This window comes from Schistocerca nitens, chromosome 1, assembly GCF_023898315.1.
Source record: "Schistocerca nitens isolate TAMUIC-IGC-003100 chromosome 1, iqSchNite1.1, whole genome shotgun sequence".
In the NCBI taxonomy this organism is placed as follows: Eukaryota; Metazoa; Arthropoda; class Insecta; order Orthoptera; family Acrididae; genus Schistocerca; species Schistocerca nitens.
In genome coordinates, this window is record NC_064614.1 from 633,167,441 (window position 1) to 633,190,953 (window position 23,513).

Below are 23,513 nucleotides of genomic sequence, written 5' to 3' on the forward strand. Positions count from 1 at the left end.
AAAATTAGTAAATTAGCATTTTTTTAAAGAATTTAACAGCTTTTATGCAGTTACAATAATTTAAAATGGAGGAGTAATGAATGTAGATGACATTGGTAGCACTGCTGAAAACATTTGCTGGCAAAAAAAGGTTGATCGTATTTTTGTGTTAACAGATGGTGTTTTGTTTACTGTCAACTTAACCTCACTCTCCCGTTTCCTCTACATGTGCTCAGTAAAACGTCTAATCATGGTTATAAAAACTGATGACAGTTTTTGTTATAGTTGTGGTGAATTTGTGATTAAAAAACACCAAAGAAACATTACAGACTTTGTGGAAAAGGTTTATATATCGTACTTTGGATCTAAACTTGGTGATCAAAATAAATCTTGAGCGCCACATAAGGTATGTTATGTGTGTGTTGAATATCTGAGAAAATAGTCCAAAAAGGTGAAAAAAGCCTTTAGATTTGCTGTTCCTATGATACGGAGGGAGCCAAGAAATCATTCCGATGATAGCTACTTTTGCAGTGTTGATATTACTGGTCATAATTCGAAAAACAAGAAGGTAATATGCTACCCTAACCTTCTGTCCACCATCCAACCAGTAGGGCATGGTGTAGATTTGCCGGTTCCTGAACCACCAGATAATTTAAATTCTATTCCAACAGAAGTATTTTCTGTTGTACAGTCTGATTTAGATGAACCAGATGATGATTAATTCCATTGTAACACAGAAAGTCTACAGCCCAAATTGTTTACTCAGACCGAGCTTAACAATTTGGTTAGGGATCTGGGCTTAAAAAAAAAAAGCTGAATTGTGTGGCTCTAGATTAAAAGAAAAAAACTTATTGGCAGTCGAAACCAGCATATACATGTATAGAAAGAGAGAGCAGCAATTTTCAAGTTTTTTCAACGAGAAGGTGATTTAGTGTACTGAACAGACATTCCCGGTCTGATGAATGGGTTTGGTATAGAATACAAAAATAAAGACTGGAGGCTGTTTATTAATTCATCCAAAACTATTGATGGGAAAACGCTACCAAGGCCGTGGAACACCAACAAGATGGGAGATTACTGTTGGTCACTTCACCGAGAAGTTCAGCAAGCGATTCATCGTAGAAAAAGCTACACAGGAAGCTTCAGAGAAAAAAGATAAAGAAAATACGAACCAATCCCAGATAACAAGTGAAACCTCTGTTAACACATATCATTGTTTTTAGTAGCTTACTGTAAATACAAACCATGCTTATGTTGTAACAAAATGTTTCATTAATTTCCCCATTTACCGTATAGCATAGGATCTTTATACTATGTAATGAAAAGCATATTGCTTGAAATCTATGGGTCATACAAAAAATTAAGGCTAGATTTGTATTCAGCTCATAAAAATCTATAAAGATCAGCTATCAAAGTAAAAAAAGTTTTTCGTTGGCCTGTGTAATTAAACTAAAGTTACATAACCTCCTGATGTCGGTCACAAGTACCGGATTTAAAAATAGTACCAAGTGCATGTGCATCTGGAGCAGCTGAACGCACGGCACTAACTGGTGAGGGAAGGAAAAAAGTATGTTGACTGACGATTTTGTCACATGCGTAATAATGGAAATTTTTTTTAAAAACAAAGCCTCGAGAGTCTCTGAGACCGATGTCAGGTAGTTAAGGGTGAACAGACACCAACTACTGAATGAATTATATATTTCTACATCTAGAAAATATACTATTTCTTGTAGTTTATGACTTCCAGTTTTTGATTTTTTTTTCTTTTGAAATTGAAAACAGGATAATTTAACAGTGCACTAGCCATAAGAAAATTTCATTTTTACCAGTTGTGAATAAGGATATATGGGGTAAGGTAAAGTTGTCCTCAACCTAAAAGTTGATTTAATTGCCACAGTGCTAGACTAGGCATTGTTCTATTACAGGCAATATAGCTGTCCCTTCCTTTGACCTTTGAGTTGACTTTACTCAGCCACTTGTGGAGCTTAACTAAAGGTGAATATTGATTCTGAACTACAGTGGTACTTGACATTTTTCACATATACAGGGTGGTCAGAAACAGTGTGAAAAGCTTGTAAGAGTGTTGCAGGGTATGTTGGGCTGAGAAATAGTTGTTCCAAGTTTCCAAGTTAATTAGCATTGAAGTACAGTTGCATTGGCAAATTCCAGCACCCTGTAAGAAACAGTGTTGCCAAATGTGTTCTTTGTTTGGTTTCCTAAAACTGAACAAAAGAGCAATACAAAAATTGGACGTGGAAGACAAGTAAACTTAATAAAATCTACCAAAGATTGAATCCTAGCAGCTTTAATTTGTAATCTTGCACTTGACCCATTGTGCCACACACGTTGGTTGAGAGGTGAAGAGACAGTATCAGAGAGAAAACTTATTAGAAAAGCTGTTGATTCTTTGATGGCAAAATGAAATTTAAGTAAAGTGAAAAAATTGAGTAGGTGGTACAAATAAAGATGGAGGAAGAAAAGTTATCTCAGTTCTCAAATCGTGAGAAAAGCAGAAGATAAATGACAGTAGCAGTGGATTATATCAGTTAACGTTTTTCCTTTTAACTTACTTTACCTCGCTTGTTTCTGGTTTCTTTCTTACATTTGCCTCCTCATTATCTTTGTACGTTAGTATTTAATTCTGAGCTTCTCCTTAGCAGCTGCTTTAGACTTTAACTTGTATTTTCAACTTATTGATTGCTTGCAAATCCACATTTGTGGTTTGCAACTTGTATGATAGCCAAATATTTGACTGTAAGTTCATATGTGTTTTTGCTGTACTCCTATTAATTTTATAATAAATTGCCATCCTCTACCAGGGCTTAAGCTTCCAAGGGAAAAATAGATAGTTTGAATGAACATTTCAATTATATTCAACATTTTTATTTGCAGCTCCTTGTGTTGGCCGTGTTTGCAGTTAAAATTGTTGGATGTGAGGTCTGCCAGTTATGCAAAACACCATTTTTTCTCAGTACCCAACATGTTTCGGCACCACTGTGCCATCATCAGTGGGTTTTTGTTTTTATTTATTCTGCAATGTGAACAGTTTTGTTAAATGACTATTAAATTACGTGCATCTTTAGTTCAAACAAAAGAGCAGGCACATGCCACACGTACACTCGCGCGCGCGCGCGCACACACACACACACACACACACACACACACACACACAAAGATAAAATGCAAAAAAATTCAAATTTGGCGCCGAACTCTCTGGTGAACAAATGAACACTGACTGGGCTGGGACACACAACAAACCACAATCACACTATGTTTTGGTGAAGTGAAAAAGTGTTTTACTACATTATTTGTGGAAAATACTTGTTATAGTTACGTGTGCATCACAACACCTCAGTATGATGCGAAGAATGGAAGTGCTTTCCACATGAAAACGTAAGTAAAAACGAATATAGGCGCGAAAACATCACGACAATCTAAATTACATTCTAGAAGATAGGTTAACTCCCAGAAAAATACTTTCTCATCAACATCATTTGGTTGCAGATGACAAGCTACCTGTAGTAATTAACACACAAGGGATCCAGAAAATTCATGCACACCAAATGTAAAGGTATTTACAAAAAGAAATGATCTTTTGTTTGAACTAAAGATGCACGTAATTTTATAATCATTTAACAAAACGGTTCACATTGCAGAATAAATAAAAATGAAAACCCACTGATGGCACAGTGGTGCCAAAACATATTTGGGTACTGAGAAAGAATGGTGTTTTGCATAATTGGCGGACCTCACATCCAACAATTTCAGTTATATGTAGTGCTCACAAGAATTGTCATCTTAGGACTTCAGGTGTAACCAGTACTTCAATAGATATCATTAAAAGTTCTTTTCGTCCTCTAGTTACATTGTCACATTGTAACTACAGTGAATTCCAGATCTGAAAGCAGAGTTATGAGTGAAGTGCTGCGCTTAGCACTGAAAGCACACTTATCACAAACACCAGTGTACAGACATAACACAACTGCCTCCTAGATAGAGAATGCTGCTGTCTATACAAACATTAATTCTTCCAAAATATGCAAACATTACAAATTTAAGATATTTCAAGTACCTTCTAGAAATGATAAATTGTAAATAACAAATATTTTCTGCTGATCAGAATTGAACTGGTAGTCTAACGACTTAAAGTGTGAGTGTGGATCTGGGTTATATTGGTTTATTCCCCCAAACCACCTTCCACTTCTTTACGAGGTGACTTACTTGGAACTTGCAGCCACTCTTCTTTACTGGCCAGCCGGCTGCTGGAAACCCTCTTGACTTCTTCTCCGTAGAATAACGCTAGGTACAGGAATTTTTAGACTCTTTCTATTTATGAAATGAGTAGACATACAAACTTTACTTTTCATAAGTTAACGATGTATTTAACCTCCATACACAATAAAACTCTCACTTTCCTCATAAATATGTAACTTCGTGTAAGTCTCTCGTACAGCCCAAAGTCAGAAACAAATTGGGTTACAGTTAAAAGAAAGTTGGCTTAGATACCATAACTTTTCTTAACATGAATCAGAACATAAGTCTTCCCTATAGCAAGCTTACATCAAGAGTTCCGAAGAGTTCTTTTTCAACTGTCCTTGTTTTAATAACAATAGTCAATGACACAATATGCACGGAGCTGTATATAAACTCCATGGTTCCTTACACACTCACTAAAACATCTATGGATTGCCTGACAGGTACTTGTCAGTGCCGTTCGTTCGCCGCGTCTACTTTCTTCCTGCGACTGATTTGAAACTTGCACACACAAACATGTGAAGCGCAATAGGTAGAATTCTAGGATAGTTTTTTTTCTGGAAAAGCTCCTCTCCACTTCACAAAACGTCACTGAAGCATATTTGAAGGCAGCCAGGTCACTGGAGTTCAGCTTTGTTTCAGTATCTTCAAATGTTGCGGCATTCCCTGAAAGACTATCACTAATTTTGCACAGTGTAGAATATCCAGGATTTCATTGGAGAACATTTTGCAATTTGGTTTTCACTTTGTCAGCCACATGACCACGAGCTTGACCCAACTCACTCTGCACATGTTGCACAACACTCAGGGCCTCACATAGCTGAGTGCCAACAGCTTCCAGTCTTCTGATGGCTTTTAATATCAGTGAAAAATTGGCGTTGATGTATGCCAAGTTTTGAGACAATGTATCTGTAAAAACTTCTTTCACAATTTTGATAGCACTTGATTCATTGCTATCAAGCTCACAGACGATTGTCTTTATTTGAGTGTAGTTGGTGCAGTAATACTCAGCAGCATTAAGCCAAGAACCCCATCGTGTAAGAACAGGTTTAGGTGGGAGGGGCGTTGAAGGTGCTTTTTCCTTGAATTTCTGCACCCGTAGCGGAGCCTTCACTTAGATTTTCTTGCCACAGGATATTAATTTGTCCACATCAGGGTAATTTGATCGCACCTCTTGGGCAACTCTGTGCAACGCATGTGCAAGGCAAGTGGCGTACACCATACTGGGGTAGAGAATCTGAAGCCCTTTGGCCGCTTTAGCCATATATGAAGCACCATCTGTTACAAGCAGCAAAACATTGTCTCTTTTCGCACCATCCGGCCACTGTAGCTTCAGAGAGTTGTCAAACAAATTAGCAATCTTCGAATTGTTTACTCTATCGAGAGCTTCACACGTTAGTAGGAACATATCTCCAGGGCCATCAACTTTTAGAACACCAGCAACCACATTTGCAATATATCACCCACTAATATCCGTAGTTTCATCTCTTGACTGCCAGATCTTTTGCTCAACAATAGTAATTCATATTTTGTTGAGCACATCATTGTAGCATATGGATAAGTAGTTCTTTCTCAGTGTAGATTCATCTGGAACTGGGTGTGTTGTGTACTTCTCCAAGAACCGTCTGAAGCATGGATTCTTCAGCTTTCCCAATGGGATGTTGCAGAACACCATCATCTCACACAAATCCTTGCAGAATGATTGCACGGTTGACGATTGACCTGTCTGTTCAAATAACAGCGTTTGCTTGCTGTTATTTTCAGCACTTCGTTTCACACAGTTTACAAAATAATATTTTCCCATCAGTACTAAAGAACTTCTCTCCAAATTCTCGAACATATCCTCGCAACTTCACACAGTCGGAGCACTTTGCTTTAGGCATGTTGAACAAGGCAAAGGCTGCATTCAAACTGGTTACTGGGAACACCTGTGCGACTGCGATGATTATTACGGCAGAAGCCGCTTTTGTTGGCTCTGAGAGTGTACTGTCGACTCTGCGCAACGATGTTTTATGTTCGCGAAACGACTGTTGTGGTACACCGATTTTCTGCTACGGTCCTGAGAAATAAAGCTGTGTACTAATTTATCTGTTTATCTTTCATAATAGCACAGTAAATATTGTCTCGTGGGCAATATATTCATTTCCTTATTCGTGTGTCCCATAATAAGATACGAGAAAAACAGTATATGCATTTTTGGCAAAAGTTGACAGAAATATGAACTATTATATTAAAAGCTAGCCACACTATGACCTATTACTAAAATTTGTTGAAATATGACGTAATATGCACAATCAAAATACATTTTTCGACACTAAAATGCCTGGATATGTGTATAAATTGTTCTAAAATTCACCCTATAGTTCAGAAAAAAAAATATGACTTGTCATTAAAATCCGGGCCCTAATCATTATACTTAATATTGTACACGTTTTCAAAAGATCCTAACTTTTCAATAAGTTCATATTCTACATTATTACATTTGTTCTCAATGTTAAGTTCTAACCTTTTCGATAAATCTTGAGTGCTACTCTGTTTCTGACTAAGGTCTGTAAACATATGATTTATATGAGTGGTCAAAGAATTTGTCAACTCGTTCTTTAAATCTACTTTTAAATTCTCTGTTACTTATAGCGTCGAACTCAGTCATCAATTCACCTATGCCTTCGCATAGATTACTAAATTCTTTGCTTTGAGGGTCAACTTCGGCATTTAACAAACATAAATTTGTCGTTTGAATATTTAAAGTTTCACTCTGAGCATATACGATTCACTCTAGATATTTAAATGAGAACTTAATGAGTTTAACTTAAGACTCTGAGCTTTGATTAAATTTATCAATTCATCCCAATCAGGCACTTCTTTGCTAATTTTCATGACTATAGCTGGGTCTTGAGTTTCCCCAACCTGTTGTATATTTTCCATATTTTTATATACCTTAGCTCTCATAAGCTTTCTAACTAACTTTAAATATGATAATTACATAATAAAAGTTCACTCAACAGTATCTTGTACCACTTCATACTAAAGTAATCAAGTTTTGTTTTATGCTCAGCCGGAGTAGAATTCACGTTGCGGATGTGGAGGCAGGTCAGCACCAGTGAACAACAGCTGGTGCTGGCAGCATCAGATGTATGTTGGTTTCCACATCGGTGTTTCTCATGATGTGTGTGAGAGCTGTATACTCCCCGCACTGGAGCTTCTCGCTTGAAGCGTTGTATGCGTATTTCTTCTTAGGCAAATACATCCAAACCTTCTTTGCTGTTTTATCAATTTGAATTTTTTATTTCGTCACCATTTTTCCATTTAAATGTTGCTCCATTGGATACTTGAACATATTCCAATTTCTGGGAGTAATTCCCTTGTTTTATTATGTTTGGTTGTTATGGCAACACGTAACAGCTTCTTCTCTCATTTCCTCGGTCCTTTCACACAGGTAGCCACCTTCTAACCCTATTGACTTCTTCTCCGTAGAATAACGCTAGGTACAGGAATTTTTAGACTCTTTCTATTATGATATGAGTAGACATACGAACTTTACTTTTCGTCAGTTAACGATGTATTTAACCTCCATACACAATAAAACTCTCACTTTCCACATAAGTATGTAACTTTTCGTAAGTGTCTTGTACAGCCAAACGTCAAAAACAAATTGGGTTACAGTTAAAAGAAAGTTGGCTTAGATTCCATAACTTTTCTTAACATGAATCAGAACATAAGTCTTCCCTATAACAAGCTTACGTCAATAGTTTCCAAGAGTTCTTTTTCAACTGTCCTTGTTTTAATAACAATAGTCAATGACACAGTAAGCACAGAGCTGCATATAAACGCCATGGTTCTTCCTTACACACTCACTAAAACATCTGTGGATTGCCCGACAGGTACTTATCGGTGCTGTTTGCCCGCCACGTCTACTTTCTTCCCGCTACTGATTTTAAACCTGCACACACCAACACGTGATGCGCAGTTGGTAGAATTCAACCATCCCACTCTCATATCCTGAATATTGTGTGTTTGAGATGGTAGAAGGCTAAGTGGTTCTAGAATTTACACAGAAATTCTCAAATCACTACAGTAGCCCACATGCTAGCTAGCAACCTTAGCTTCTACTCTGCACTGCTTACAGCTTGACTTGTGGCAATATCTAATAATGAATCCCACTGTTGCACAGTCACATTATAAGGAAACTGTTACAAATATTCATTTTCCTGTTTTCTAATAAATCTGTCCATATCAGCCATTTGTCGACTGCCATAATCACCGTTAACAGCAGATGCTCAGCAACGTCTTTATGAATTTTTGCTTTGCAGGATTACCAAACATGGTGCGATTTACGAGAACTAGAGAAGCAGGTTGGCATTAGGTACCTCACTCACGAGTCTGATGATGCACGATGGGAAAGTTATCGAAGGGAACGCCTTTGACCAGCCAAAAGTTGGGTCACTGTGGCCAGGACACGCTGGAGACGTTTCATCAAAACATGATGAAGATGTTCCTGTCAAGCTCTCTATTAGATTTTGTAACATAATGTTGCATCTGCATGTTGCAGATTTTACTATTATGTACTGCAGTTTATTGAATTGTTTATTTTTGTAACATTATAGTGTATATAATTACTCAGTCCAGCAATACTCATTTACATATTTCTTTGCCTTTACTAAATAATGGCAGAAAGAAAGTGGTGTGTGTGTGTGTGTGTGTGTGTGTGTGTGTGTGTGTGTGTGTGCGGGCGCGCGCGCGTGCGTGTGCATGCGTGCACGCGCATCCATGAGTCAGTCAGAGTGAAAGCCCTGGATGGTTATGGCTATATATTTAAATATGTTACTAATCCTTTTATATTGTATAGTTGGTAGTATATGGTTTGGATAAGTAATTTCCTCTCTTACGACAGCTGAGGTACGGTTTTGTTAAAGTTGCGAATGACTAAACATTTTACAATGTGTAAATTGTGTTTATGTAAACAGTGATCCATTAACCAATATTTGTAGGTTTTTAAGCATATTAGACGCCTTGGGCTCCTGCTTTTTACATGTACTATATCACTTATTCATGTACCGGGTAAATACATTGACATCATAACTGTGACTTTAATAATGAGGACCATATTTCTCAGTTAAAGAATGTGTCTCATCAGTGTTTTCTTGTTTGCACATCAGTGATATTAAATGTTACCAGTGCAGTCTGAATTAAAAATTCAATATTCAGCAGTTATTTCAAATAGTACAGAAATTCTGTACGATGACAGAAAATGCGTGAAGTTTAAAAAGTTTCCGAAACATAAGCAGCTCATATAAAATTTCATACATTTTAACAAATAGTATGCTGTTATTAAATTTTATGGCAGATTAAGACTATGTGCTGGACTGGAACTCAAACCCAGAACCTTGCTTTTCACAGAGAATACTCTGCCTGAGCTATCTATGCATAACTCACTGCCTGTCCTTGCAGCTTTATTTCCGCTAGTACCTCTGTCCTACATTCCAAACTTTACAGAAGTTCTCATATACATGTTGAAAGAGTAGCACTTGTGAAGAAAGGATATTGTGGAGAAATGGCTTAGCCACAGCCTAAGGTGGAGTGTTTGCAGTTTTGAATCTTCCTTGCAAGGTAAAACTGTGTTCCACACCAGGGCTCAAACCAAGATCCCTGCCTTTCTCAAGCAGTGCTTTCACCATCTCACTTGTCCACGTGTGAGCCACAGTGACTACGTGGGACTACTACTAGACATCTGCTTTCAGCGTTTAATACTCCTCTGAATTTGGCCACTTAACCAATATGACTCAAAGTTTTAAGATGTCACTTCTTCTATATTCCTTAAAAACTGTCTGTTGGCTCTGACCTGATGCTTTGGATCCAACTCCTAAAGGAAAAGGATGCAATAGAGATTTTAGCTTTCTCAATGCCTCAGATTTGTTACTGACACAAAATTATCTATAAGTTTAGAAGAATATACACTTGTTAACCATTTACAACAGGTTAAAACTACTTCCCATTCCATTAATAACTTGACATTGCTGTAAAACAGAAACACTCCAATTTTACTGTTGTCTCGAGAGTGCTGGTTCCACAGCATCAAGAGAAATCTCTAGGAGACAGAAAAATTGTAGGTGATTTGGATGTGGAAACATTTAGTTGGTTACTCGGGTGTGCACAGGTGACAAAATTGAAATACTGTTGTCTGGAAAAGCTTTATAGCTTCCCAAACACTGTTTTGACTATTCACAAATCGTTACAGGTAGACCACTTTATTGGTTTTAATCATCTTAAAAACTTCCAGTAGTCAGGAATTATTAAATACTGTAAGTTAGAAATTATTCAGTATTTAATGCGCCAGTCAAACCATAATTATGTTTGTAGCCTCGTTTACTATGTGCACTGCACTAGGTGGCAGACTGGGACCAGAGGAGCTATTTTCAAAATTTAAGACTTGGCACCATTATTAGTTGCTACATGTCATAATTTTACTGTCTGATGGACATTACCTAATAGAGATAATATGAGATGACCTGCCTGTATTGTTCTGTGTTTTGTGATATCCACACATATATGTTGACAATTTCTTCTCCAAGTGTGACTAAAAATGCACAGAAATGAATAGTAGCCTAAATACGCTGCATGAAAATTTATTGCACTTATTGCAGATACTGTAAAATAAGCTAACATTTTTAAAGTGAAATTCCTACATAAAACAGACTGCATCAAAATCTGCTCCTTTGTACAACTGAGTAGTGATTGTAAAGCTTCACTCCCTTTTTTTTTTTTTTTTTTTTTTTTTTTTTTTTTTTTTTTTTGCATAAAATATTTCCACAAGAATACATCCATAAAAAAATTTGGTTATAAAACACCAAGACACAATGTCGTTGTGGCCTAAAAGAAGTACTGTAAATGATAAAATTCTTTGAACTGATCCCCTCATGGCCTAAATATTACACAGATTATGTTAACTGTTGCCACTCATTCGTATATCGCACTGTTAATAATAATAATAATAATAATAATAATTCATGTTTGTTAAAACCGGAAATATTTTCTTTCTTTCTTTTGTCATGGATGTCTTAAAATCCCCCGAATTCTTTCCCAGCAATTCATTAATACCATTCCAGTCTCTGTTTACTATATCTATTTACCAAGAAATTCCAAGCGTACTCTGCTACATCAACAACTGTTGAGTGATAAAAATGAGAGAAATTTAATATGTGGCCACATGAGAAACATCATTTAATCTGTTTTTCCATCATGATATTTCTAGAGATGTGTTGTAAATAGTTCTTCTAATAAAGAATTAGCATATAAATATAAACATGATGTCAGTAAATAAATATTTAACTGAGATATATGGTTCTCTGTATGTGTTTACTTGTTGTGACATGGAACAATCTCCGAAGAACAGTTAAAAATATATCAAAAATTTGTGCTTCAGTATTCCAAGAGAACACAATGCATTCAGCTTGTGTATCTGTCGTGAGTACTTCTGTAAACATTCTTCAGTATTATAGTATAAAATTTTTGCCATATGTATGGATGACACTGGTAGAATGTGGTAGAATGCTACAAAAACATGAAATTGTTTGACAAACTTAAGTTCAGTATCATTTTCACTATAACAGTACTATTAAATGTTCAGTTTAATTTTTTGTACTCATTTAAATATTTTGATTGTGTATCAGTTTGTGGTACTGATTTTAGAAAGATAAGGGCAAAGATATTTGCTTGATATTCCGTACATTATGACAGCTTGGCAGATGCATATGTTTGGTGAGACTCAGACATTATGTATGTGTTGCTCTAAAACTTTTCATATTTTAAGAAACTGTTATTCATATTGATAATGATTTCTGTATAAGATATAATAAGGGCTGAAAATCTAATGTGTATATTAGACTGGTAAATGAAGCATTATGCTATGTATTGCATACAAATCACATATTCATCTGTCAATGTATTTGATTTTTCAGTCATTGTAATACTGGCCTGATATAATTGCCACGTTGTGATTGATTTTCTTTGGAGTTATGGAAGGGATATTATGTATATGAATGTCTGGTAAATTACAGTATCAGGATATCCAGTTCACTGCGCATGAATGCATACTGTAGGAAATATATTGTTTTATAACACTGCCAAAGTCGTATTATCTTTACAACAGTTTTTATTCTGTAGGTGTTTTATAATTCAGCTAAAAAAAAAAAAAAAAAAGGTGGACTGAAACAAATCATACAGTATCAAAATTGAAATAGTGATGCAAAATATCAACATTATTTACTGAATGGATGTGTCTTGCCTATTATTTTTCATTAGAGTGAAAATGAATTGAACTAATTTTTTAATTTGAAGGAAAGAGTTTTTTAAGCATCGCCTTTAAATACACAGACGAAATTATCAATTTAGAAAACTTGCCACTTCTTTGTTTGTACAAATGTAAAAAGGTTACAAAATGTATGTCGACCTTTCTTTTTTAAAATTTAGTAGTGTTATTTGAGATGATATAAGTAATAAACCTGTTTTACAGGCTTGCTTTCGTAATTATATTAATTTGTGAAGAGAGATGTCATTTTTCTGGAAAAAAATTATATTGTTAAATCTGTAAATAATTATGTGTACTGCAAATATTTGATATATAATTTTATATGTTTTATACTTTAAAAAGTCAAGTATCGACTTCATGATATTTAAATAAATGAAGTTTTTTGTATTTATATCTTTTCGACAAACAAGTGTTATTTAGGTAATTTGCATCTTGTAAAACAGATACAAAATAAATTAGGATGTTGTTCATCAGTGTGATGGTCATTTTTCATATATGGCACCATGCATAATAAATCTTGCCATGTTCATTTTTTTGTCCTACTAGCAGTAACTGGTTGATGCCCTTCATCTGAACTCTGCATGCCCTGCTTTTAAGGCTTAATATGCTATGATGTGAAATGAATGGGGCACTGTCATTCCATTAATACATGTACACATTGTTGTTATGATCTAAATTTACCCATTTTAGTGTGAATTTTGTCTTTCTTATTAGGAGTTGTAAGCAAACAGTATCGAGTTTTCTCTACAATTTGCTTCCTCTTTTAAGAGTATGTGTTTGTTTTTGAAGTCAGTGGAAAAATAGTATGTTTTGTATGAATTGATGTTACAATTTATTCCAAAACCATCATTCTGCTAGTTTGTGGCATAAGAAAGGCTTGCATTCTACTAATGAATGTTCCATTCAGTTCACTGACAGTTTTGTGAATGAATAGTGCTGTAATTTTAAGTGTCCTGCAGGAAGAGATTCAAAGTTATGTAATTATTTTTTTAAAAAAAAGATGCCATGAATGGTGCATGGAATAACTGTCCTTAATTTGTAAGATGTGAAATTGCTGTATGTTCAAAATACTAATGTTTGTGGTGATGACATGTTTGGTTTGTGAATTAGTTTGCTTAAACATGCTGTTATTATTATAACGTATATAAGAATTGTTGTAGTCTGTCACGGATTTCCCATTGCTACAAAGAAACATTTTTTTATGATTTGCCATTCTGAAGAGAAGTTAAAAGAAATCAGTATCAACTGGCAGTGGCAAAGTGATGTAAATATATATTCTAATTTGAAATTTCATAGTAGAAAATAGCAATGTTAACCAAATTACTGGTATTATTAAAGGAATGACAGTTTAAAATTTTGCAGATGCTCAATTTCTGTAACTGTGGGAGCCACAGACACAGTCCACCTACCCATATGTGCTCTCTTCGTGCAACATTCATCATCTCATTTGTTCCTCGGACTGTTTCTATCAGGAAGCCATTCGTGTTTTGACTTCTGCATCTGAATCAGTCAAAAAATAGCATGTACTGGCAAGTTAAATCTTTGAATCATGCATCTCTAACTCAAAAACTAATTGACACTTGTCATTTGTATATTTGGAAAACACATTTTAAATATTATGTAACCAAAATTTTTATAGTAGACTGTCTTTGTGGCACACTCTTTTAACCTCAGTTTCTGTACCAAGTTATTGGGTACCAGAAAGAAAATAGCCTCATCCAATATGTTAAAAGAATTTTTAAATATTTGGTTTTGTCTGTCACTGTTATCACATGTTGATTAATATGTCCACCAAAGCAGAATGTTGTTCCTTGCAGAGGCAAGTACTGTTTGTTCTTCCAGCAACAATGATGTATTAGTTGAATGTGTGACAACATTACACTTTAAAAAAAACTGTTTTCTGAATTAACTTAGTAACATGTCAGTGCAGTTAATTGACTAGAAAACTGTCGTGCTCCTCTTTTTGCAGATAGACTGTAATCTAAGCTCACTTGTCTCAACTTATCAGATTATGGATGGCAAATTTTGATACTTTTTATTATGCCTAATGAAAAAGTTACTATTTTTAATCTAATGTAATTTTTGTTAGGAAGATTTTTGCAATAAGCCCACAGATCTGAACAGTTATATCAACCTTAACATGAACAATTTGATTTTTGAAGTTAAGCAGTGAACACAGTATATAATATGAAGCATAATTTTACATTTTCTTGAAATGGCTGGACACATTAATAGAAAAAGAATTGTTTTATAAAAACAGAATGTAGATTGAATTCTTCTAGTATAGAAAAGGGAAAAAAGTACTTTATTATGGTATTGTAGTTTACTATTTTAAAAATATTCCTCCTACTCATGAATCCATTATTGTTTTCCACATTAGAAGCAGTATATAAAAAAAGTGCTTTATTTTCCTGTTATTCCAGCAGTTGTTCGAACTTTGTGAGTGGACAGATCTCAAATATATTGAGAACTAGTGTATTGGTAACCTACTGCAACTGTGCTTTCTGTATAATTGTATAGTGTGTTAAGAAGTGGCTGTATAAAAAAGATGTCAAATTACAGGTGTATAAACTCATGAAATTTTTATTCATATCTGAGAAAACAGATGTCTCAAAAAGTTGGCCTTATAATGATATCTCTTGTTATACGACAAAAAGTGGTTAGCATTTAAGCTGTTGTTCACTCAGCAACAGTCGTAGTGGACTACAAATACCCATTGTTTTGATATTCGTTTTACAATGGTCATGTTTTAACTGGAAATGGAAATGTTTTGATGATGCATATATAGTGTTTTTTAGTTGTAGAAGAATACTTCATGACTGTTCTGGCTACTGTTGATATTCACATGGAATTTTAGACTGAATTTTAAAATTTACTTTGCCTACAATTCAGACTGTCTTGTAGTATTACTAACGAAGTTTTGTCAAATTTTAAATGATATGCCGTGATATTAATGAACATCGAAACATCATGTTAACTATGTCTAATGTATAAACCAATCCACTGTAAATTCTCTCACAGTGTTAAAATTGCAGTTAAATATAAAATCTTACTAAAGGTATGTGAACTGGGACATCAGTGATGATTTTATTTTTGATCAGCTAACATTTCTTGTATAGAATTCAAGTAAACTGGTTAATGACTCAATTACTGACTAAGTTTAAATAGAAATGAATATCACTTTACAAAATTATTTGTTTTAAAATAATTTTCTTCACCTGTAGAGCCACATCTGAAATTGAAGTGCAATTTCTATGTGGAAACTACAATCTCAGTGAAAGGCCTAATATATATCTATTGCTGCAGTACAGTATTATGAGAAGTGAAATATTTATACTAGATAATTGTTCTGATTGCATTACAGATAGTTAAAATGTATTACCTTGTTACTGACTGGGAGTAAGGAGTTCAATAAAAACTTTTGTACAGAAAGTTAGTGCTTTTTCAGTGTAGTACAGTATGATACTTTTCCTTCTTCTAAAATTGTACATAAACACAAGGCATTTCTAAATACTGACAAGAAAGTGATGTAATGGTAAGACATTGTACTTAACTTTGCTGGAATGAGAGTTCAAACCCCTATCTGGCAATCGAGATTCATGTTTTTCACAGTTTGCCTGAACTGTTTAAGGAAATTGCTAGTACAGTTCCTTTGAAAATGACATGCCTGATTTCCTCCCCCATCTGAGCTTGTGATCCTCATCTTCATCAGGACATTTAACTCTCATCTTCATACCTTTTAAAGACTAATTATGTGTTTTTAGTACTTTAGTGGCAGTGGAGGAAATTCCGAATGGGAACTTGCCTCTGGGAACATACCTTTCGTATACTATGTGTACTATCATGTAAAATAATATAATCCACTCTCAAGCAGCAGCCAACTGATATAGTGATGTTAATTCATTGTGACTCAGGTAATGATTGCAACCCTAACCACCTAACTGATGTGATGGCAATACCCAATGCTAACCACTGTTGTAGTGGAAGAGGACGTGGATGGGGTAAAGTTGATGTATCAGGTCTGCAGTAAAACAAGTATATTGTGTTTGTTTCGTAGTATTTATCACTGTTAACTTGTTTGTTTGGTTACAGATATAATAATTACCAAAGTCAGAGTAATTAGCACCATTTCTACTGCAATGTGAGAAAGTAGCTATAATCAACCAAAACTAACAGTGTATACATTAGTTTATGTGAGTAAGCATTTGTAAATATCATAAGCTTACCGACAGAAGTATCCTAAAATAATTCCGCATGGATTTACTAGATGCAAACACAGTGTACTATTTGCATCTGTTGTGTCTGGTGTAGTCAGTTGCAGGTTGTTTGTCCAGAGGTTGGATGTGACCATAAACATATCATAGTACATTACATTTGTTTCTGTTCCCAACATTAATTTGGTTTTCTACAACTGCAATGAACAATTTCAACTAACTGCAGTGTGAAATAAAACCAAGAAACTATCTTTTGATAATATCTGCTAAAAAATTTGTTACTGATGACAGTTTGCAAGAGCATGAAGCTAGTGTCTTTGGAAAATGAAACCAGATACCTTTGAAAATAATTATATTAATAATGATCAAGTGCTGACGGGATTTTAATTCACGAACCTAGATGGCCACTAAACTGATTACATTACATCTTACACCGCTTCCTCATGCTCTGAATATTTGCCCAAATTTCAAGAGGAAGTTCTCCAAGTAATTTTGGTAGCACTTCCCTCCGAAGAGACTTTAAGGCTGCTGGTTACATGGTAATATGTTGGGTGTCAGTAAATACATGCCATACACCCAATTTAGTTTTATTGCCTACTCCATAAATCTCAATAGCCTAGCAGATACTTAATCTTTGAACAGGCACTTTTGTCACTGAAAGTTCCCATCTTGGTAACAGTTGCTCATGAGACAAAAAGTAGATACACATTGGTGGGGTTCTTTATACCGTAATCAGAATTCACCGATAGCTTATCATCCCATGGTTGAAGCTTAGTTGCTTTCCTTGTAGAATAGACATTGATACTTGTGTGCTGAGTTTTCACTGTCCATATTCCTCTTTCCAAGGTCCCTACCTATACAGTATGGCTAGAGACATTGGCCCCAGAATTTCTAAAACATAATCCAATGAAATGTGGTACGGAAAGTTTTGGCAGAATGTAAATAATTTGAGAGTAAAGAAAAACACCAACTAAATAGTAGAAAGGTGGACTTGGCAAAAGGTACAAAAAAAACTGAAAACCAAACTAGCTTCCAGGTGATTACATTAACGATCTAGATAATACACGTACACACCTGTACAGCGATATCATGTGTGATTAAAAAGGCAATGGTAATTTTTTAATTTCGCGGCCTATACACATCCCATTTTCATGTTTTTATCATGTTGATACACATGTTCCTTGTGTATGTTTACATTTCCAACTGTTTTGAATATTCGGTATATTGTTCAAAGTTGAAAAAGTTATAAGGATTTTTGAGTGCTCAGCAAATTTTTACTTTTGAGAAAGATGGATTAAAGAATTAGCATTAAATTTTGCTTGAAAAATGGAATAAAGTGCAGCATTGCATTCAAAATGTTGTGATTGTGGCTTTTGGTGAATCTGCTAATAGTAATTCAAAAGGTGACGATTGGTATAAATGTTTCAAAGATGGCCAAACAGACGTTGAAGACGACGTCCGCCCTGGATGCCCCAGCACGTAAATTGACAATATGGAAGAAGTAAAGAAAATGATTGTGGAAAATGACTGAATCACCATCAGAGAGGTTGCTGATGATGTTGGCAAACACTTCAGCTCACGCCATGCAATTTTTTCAGATGTTTTGAACATGAAACTTGTAGCAGCAAAGTTTATTCCAAAATTGTTTATTTTCAGCCAAAAGTGACATTGCATAGACATTACTCAGGAATCACTGAATGAAGTCTACTTCTAAAGAATGTTACAACAGGTGATGAAACATGAGTATACAGGTATGACATCAAAAGCAAGGCTCAGTCGTCCCAATGGAAACTGCTCGAAGAGCAAAGACCAGAAAAAAATCAAGTTCAATCACATATGAAGGTTCTTATCACTGTTTTCTTCTGTTACAATGGAATGATGTGTCATGAGTTCCTCCTTTATAGTCGTATGATCAGTAAGAAACGCTACCTGGAAGTTATGCACCGTTTGCATGAAACAGTCTGAAGAAAATGACCACTACTGTGGCAAAACCACTAGTGGAAATTTCATCACAATAATGCTTCCGCTCAATGCTTGTTCATGATTTTTTTGTGGCAAAAAACAAAACAGTTGTGTTTCCCCAGCCACTGTATTCACTAGATATGGTCCACAGTAACTTCTTTCTATTCTCAGGGATGAAGAGAATCATGAAAGGACATTGTTTTGCCACCACTGATGAGATAAAAATGGAATTCTTGCAGGAGCTGAACACCATAACGAAAAGTGAGTTCTAGAAGTGCATCCAAGATTGGAAAAAGTGCTGGCACAAGTGTATTATATCTGAAAGGTATTACTTTGGAGGGGACAAAGTTGATGTTGATGAATAAATAAAGATTCTTTAAGAAAAATAAAAAATACCATTACTTTTTTCATCCTACCTCATTTTGTGCCAGCCAAAATCACAATGCCAGTGCTGCAGTTTGACTGGTAGACACGTGTGTGATGATGTGCCAGTTGAGGTAAGTAGAGGGAGACAAGAGATAGACGCAGGAGGCAGTGTTGGGTAAAGGTGACTGATGGCTCATAGGAGGGCAGGAGACGTGGGATAGGAATGTGAGAGGGATGGGAATGCAACACACTGGAACCGGAGTTGGTTTGACTGGCGGACTATGACGGGCATGAAGGAGGGGATTCAGAGGGGTGACAAGATACAAGAAGAGGAGATGGTTGAGTAGCAGGTGTGGGTGCTGTGGCTTAGCAGAGGATGAGGCCAGGAGAATTACAGGAATGGAGGATATATTGCAAGAATAACTCCCATCTGAAAACTGGAGGGGGAGATCCATATGAAACAGGTTATGAGGCAGCCATGGAACACAGCATATTGTGCTCAGCAGCATTCCTGCCATTGGTTGGTCAACTTTGCTGTTGGCCACAGTTTGGCAGTGGTCATTCATTCTGGTAGAGAACTGGTTGGTGGTCATGCTCACATAAAATTCTATACAGAAATTTGAACAAAGCTGGTATATGACACGGCCGCTTTCACAGGTGACCCTTGCCTCTGATGGGACAGGATATAAGCCTATGACAAGACTAGAGAAGATGTGCTGGGTGGGTGAACTGGGTAGATCTTGTGATCCCAATGGCAAGAGGCTGGGAGTGGGGGTGGCAGAGGGATAGACCAGAACGTTGTCTAGGTTGGGTGGGTAGTGGAATACCACTTAGAGACAGGTAGGTAGGATGTCCCTCATTTCCAGACACAGTGATTGTCGAAGCCCTGGTGAAGGTCATGGTTCAGTTGTTCCTGTCCAGGATAATATTCTTGGATTAGGGAGGTACTTCTTTGCAGCCGGTTCCTGAGACTAGTGGGAGGATTAGGAAGTCATGAGAATATAGTATGGGAAATGTGTTTGTGGACTGTGTTTGAGGAATAGCATCTGTCTATGAAGGACTTTGTGAGATCTTCAGCATACTGGGCAAGGCAACTCTTGTCACTGCAGATATTGCATCCATGAGTGGCCAGGCTGTATAGAACAATTTTTTAGTGTGAGAGGCATGACAGAAGTCAAATAGCAGTTGCTGTTGATGGTGAATGGGCTTGATGTGGACAGAGGTATGGATGGAGCCATCACAGAGATGGAAAAAAAAAACATCCAGGAAGGTGGTGCAGGTGAAGCAAATGGGTTGAAGGTGTTGAGATTGTGAAGGAATGAGGAGAAGGTGTCATGGCTCTAGGTCCAGGTCGTGAAGATGTCATCAGTGAACCTAGACCAGATTGGGGGGGGGGGGGGGAGGGTTAGGGAAGCTAGCAGTTTTTCCTATGATGGCCCATAAATAGATATGCATAGGGTAGTGCCATGCAAGTGTTCATGACCAATCCGTATAGTTTTTTACATATCTTCCCCTCAAAGGAGAAGAAATTATGTCGAGGATGTAGTTGATTAGATATATAAATAATGAGGTAGTGAGTTTGGAGTTGGAAGTATATCGGGAGAGGCAGTGTTCATTAACAGCTTTGTCGTGGGTATGGTGTTGTTAGTGTATAGGAAAGTGGCATCATCAGTGAGTGATGAGTGGGGATCCAGGTGGAAATGGTCAAGAATCAGTGAAGGTAGTGGTTTTATCTTTAACACGAGAGGCTAGGCTATGGGCTGTTTGTTACAGGAGCTCATTGACAAGTGCGGAGATTCTTTCAGTGGGAGCACAGTAATACACTACTGACCATTAAAATTTCTACACCACAAAGATGACGTGCTACAGGCGCGAAATTTAACTGACAGGAAGAAGATGCTATGATATGCAAATGATAACCTTTTCTCTGAAAAGCATTCACACAAGGTTGGCACTGGTGGCAACACCTACAACATGCTGACATGAGGAAAGTTTCCAATCGGTTTCTCATACACAAACAGCAGTTGACCCTTAATGTCTCGTGAAACGTTGTTGTGATGCCCCGTGTAAGGCGGAGAAATGCGTACCATCATGTTTCCGACTTTGATGAAGGTCGGATTGTAGCCTATTGTGATTGCTGTGTATCGTATCGTGACATTGCTGCTCGCGTTGGTCGAGATCCAATGACTGTTAGCAGAATATGGAATCGGTTGGTTCAGGAGGGTAATACGGAACACCGTGCTGGATCCCAATGGCCTCGTATTACTAGAAGTCGAGATGACAGGCATCTTATCCGCGTGGCTGTAACAGATCGTGTAGCCACGTCTTGATCCCTGAGTCAACAGATGGGGACGTTTGCAAGACGACAACCATTTGCACGAACAGTTGGACGATGTTTGCAGCAGCATGGACTATCAGCTCGGAGACCATGGCTGCGGTTACCCTTGACGCTGCATCACAGACAGGAGCGTCTGCAATGGTGTACTCAACGACGAACTTGGGTGCACGAATGGCAAAACGTCATTTTTTTGGATGAATCCAGGTTCTGTTTACAGCATCATTATGGTCGCATCCATGTTTGGCGACATCGCGGTGAATGCACATTGGAAGCGTGTATTCGTCATCGCCAAACTGGCTTATCACTCGGCGTGATGGTATGGGGTGCCACCGGTTACACGCCTTGGTCACCTCTTGTTCACATTGACGGCACTTTGAACAGTGGACGTTACATTTCAGATGTGTTACGACCCGTGACTCTACCCTTCATTCGATCCCTGTGAAACCCTACATTTCAGCATGATAATGCACAACCGTATATTGCAGGTTCTGTACGGGCCTTTCTGGATACAGAAAATATTCGACTGCTGCCCTGGCCAGCACATTCTCCAGATCTCTCACCAATTGAAAACGTCTGGTCAATGGTGGCCGAGCAACTGGCTTGTCACAATACACCAGTTACTACTCTTGATGAACTGTGGTATCGTGCTGAAGCTGCATGGGCAGCTGTACCTGTACACGCCATCCAAGCTCTGTTTGACTCAATGCCCAGGCGTATCAAGGCCATTATTACAGACAGAGGTGGTTGTTCTGGGTACTGATTTCTCATGATCTATGCACCCAAATTGCGTGAAAATGTAATCACATGTCAGTTCTAGTATAATATATTTGTCCAATGAATACCCTCTTCTTGGTGTATCAATTTTAATGGCCTGTAGTGTAAGTTACAGTAGGGTATCCAGGATTGTTGGATTCATGGAAAGGTGGTTGTGCAGGATGTTGGGGTGTGGAAGGAGGCTGATTCAGGCGAAAGATTATGTGATGGGATTTGAATAGGGATTGGAGGTTATATTGGAAGTCTTGGATGATATCAACATGGCAGAGCTGGTAGGTGGAGGAGTCAGACAAGTGGCAGATGCCTTCTGTCACATACTCACATATTCCAGAGAGACACCACACAAAGTCCCAAAAAAACATTCACCAAAAACTGCACAAGTAATTCTATGTTTCATAAAAATTTTGAGTCCAGAATTCACACTCAAGAAACAGCATCTAAGTCCCTTGAAGTTTCAACCTATTCAACTTGCACCCTCAAGGAATTTTCAAAGACTAATGATAGTTAAACCAAGCCAAGCACCATTATGGCTGTATAGTCCACTCATCATCCTACAACTATCAAGCGATCACCAACACACACCCTCAAAATAGAATAAAAATAAATAAATATTGGTGCGCTTCTGCTCATGCTTAAGTGCACTCTGTGCTGTCAAGAATACTGCCTCAATTAAAGCATTTAAGAAATGACTACCATCAATTTTAAATGTAATATGGAGAAATTCCTCTGATCTCTTTGTGACATCTCATTTAAGTATTCATCAAGCAATGAATGAATTACATGAATGCACATTTACATCTGGTTATGCAACTTATTTAAACTCAACTTAAAATTACAAATACTTCTTAAAAATAGAATCATGGTTGCTCATATATTAGGTAATGATATGGGACACTCCAGCTGCTTTCATGTTACATTTATGTGTGCAGAATTCATAGTAATTGCACAATATGCATTTGAAGTAAAATTGCAAATGATTGTTACAAAAATGTCTGATTGTCGAAGTAGTGTATTGGTAGCAATTGTTGACACCATCTCCTTTCACAAGACACATGATACACTGAAGCACCAAAGAACTGGTACAGGCATGCATATTCAAATACAGAGATATGTAAATAGGCAGAATATGGTGCTGTAGTAGGTAACACCTATGTAAGACAGCAAGGGTCTGGTGCAGTTGTTAGATCAGTTACTGCTGCTACAATGGCAAGTTATCAAGATTTAAGTAAGTTTGAATGTGGTGTTATAGTCGGCACACAACCAATGGGACACAGCATCTCCGAGATAATGATGAAGTGGGGATTTTCCCATACAACCATTT

General features: G+C 36.8%; 1 protein-coding gene across 1 annotated transcript in view; it reads left to right on the forward strand.

Annotated features, from left to right (window-relative positions):
- LOC126257955 (serine/threonine-protein kinase D1) overlaps positions 1–8,965 on the forward strand; it is a 191,641-nt gene extending 182,676 nt beyond the window's left edge. Inside the window, exon 18 of the mRNA XM_049955604.1 lies at positions 8,544–8,965. Within this exon, the coding sequence (XP_049811561.1) occupies positions 8,544–8,657 (114 nt within the window). The 3' untranslated portion in view covers positions 8,658–8,965. The remainder of the gene's footprint in view (positions 1–8,543) is intronic.
- The last annotated feature ends 14,548 nt before the right edge of the window (positions 8,966–23,513 follow it).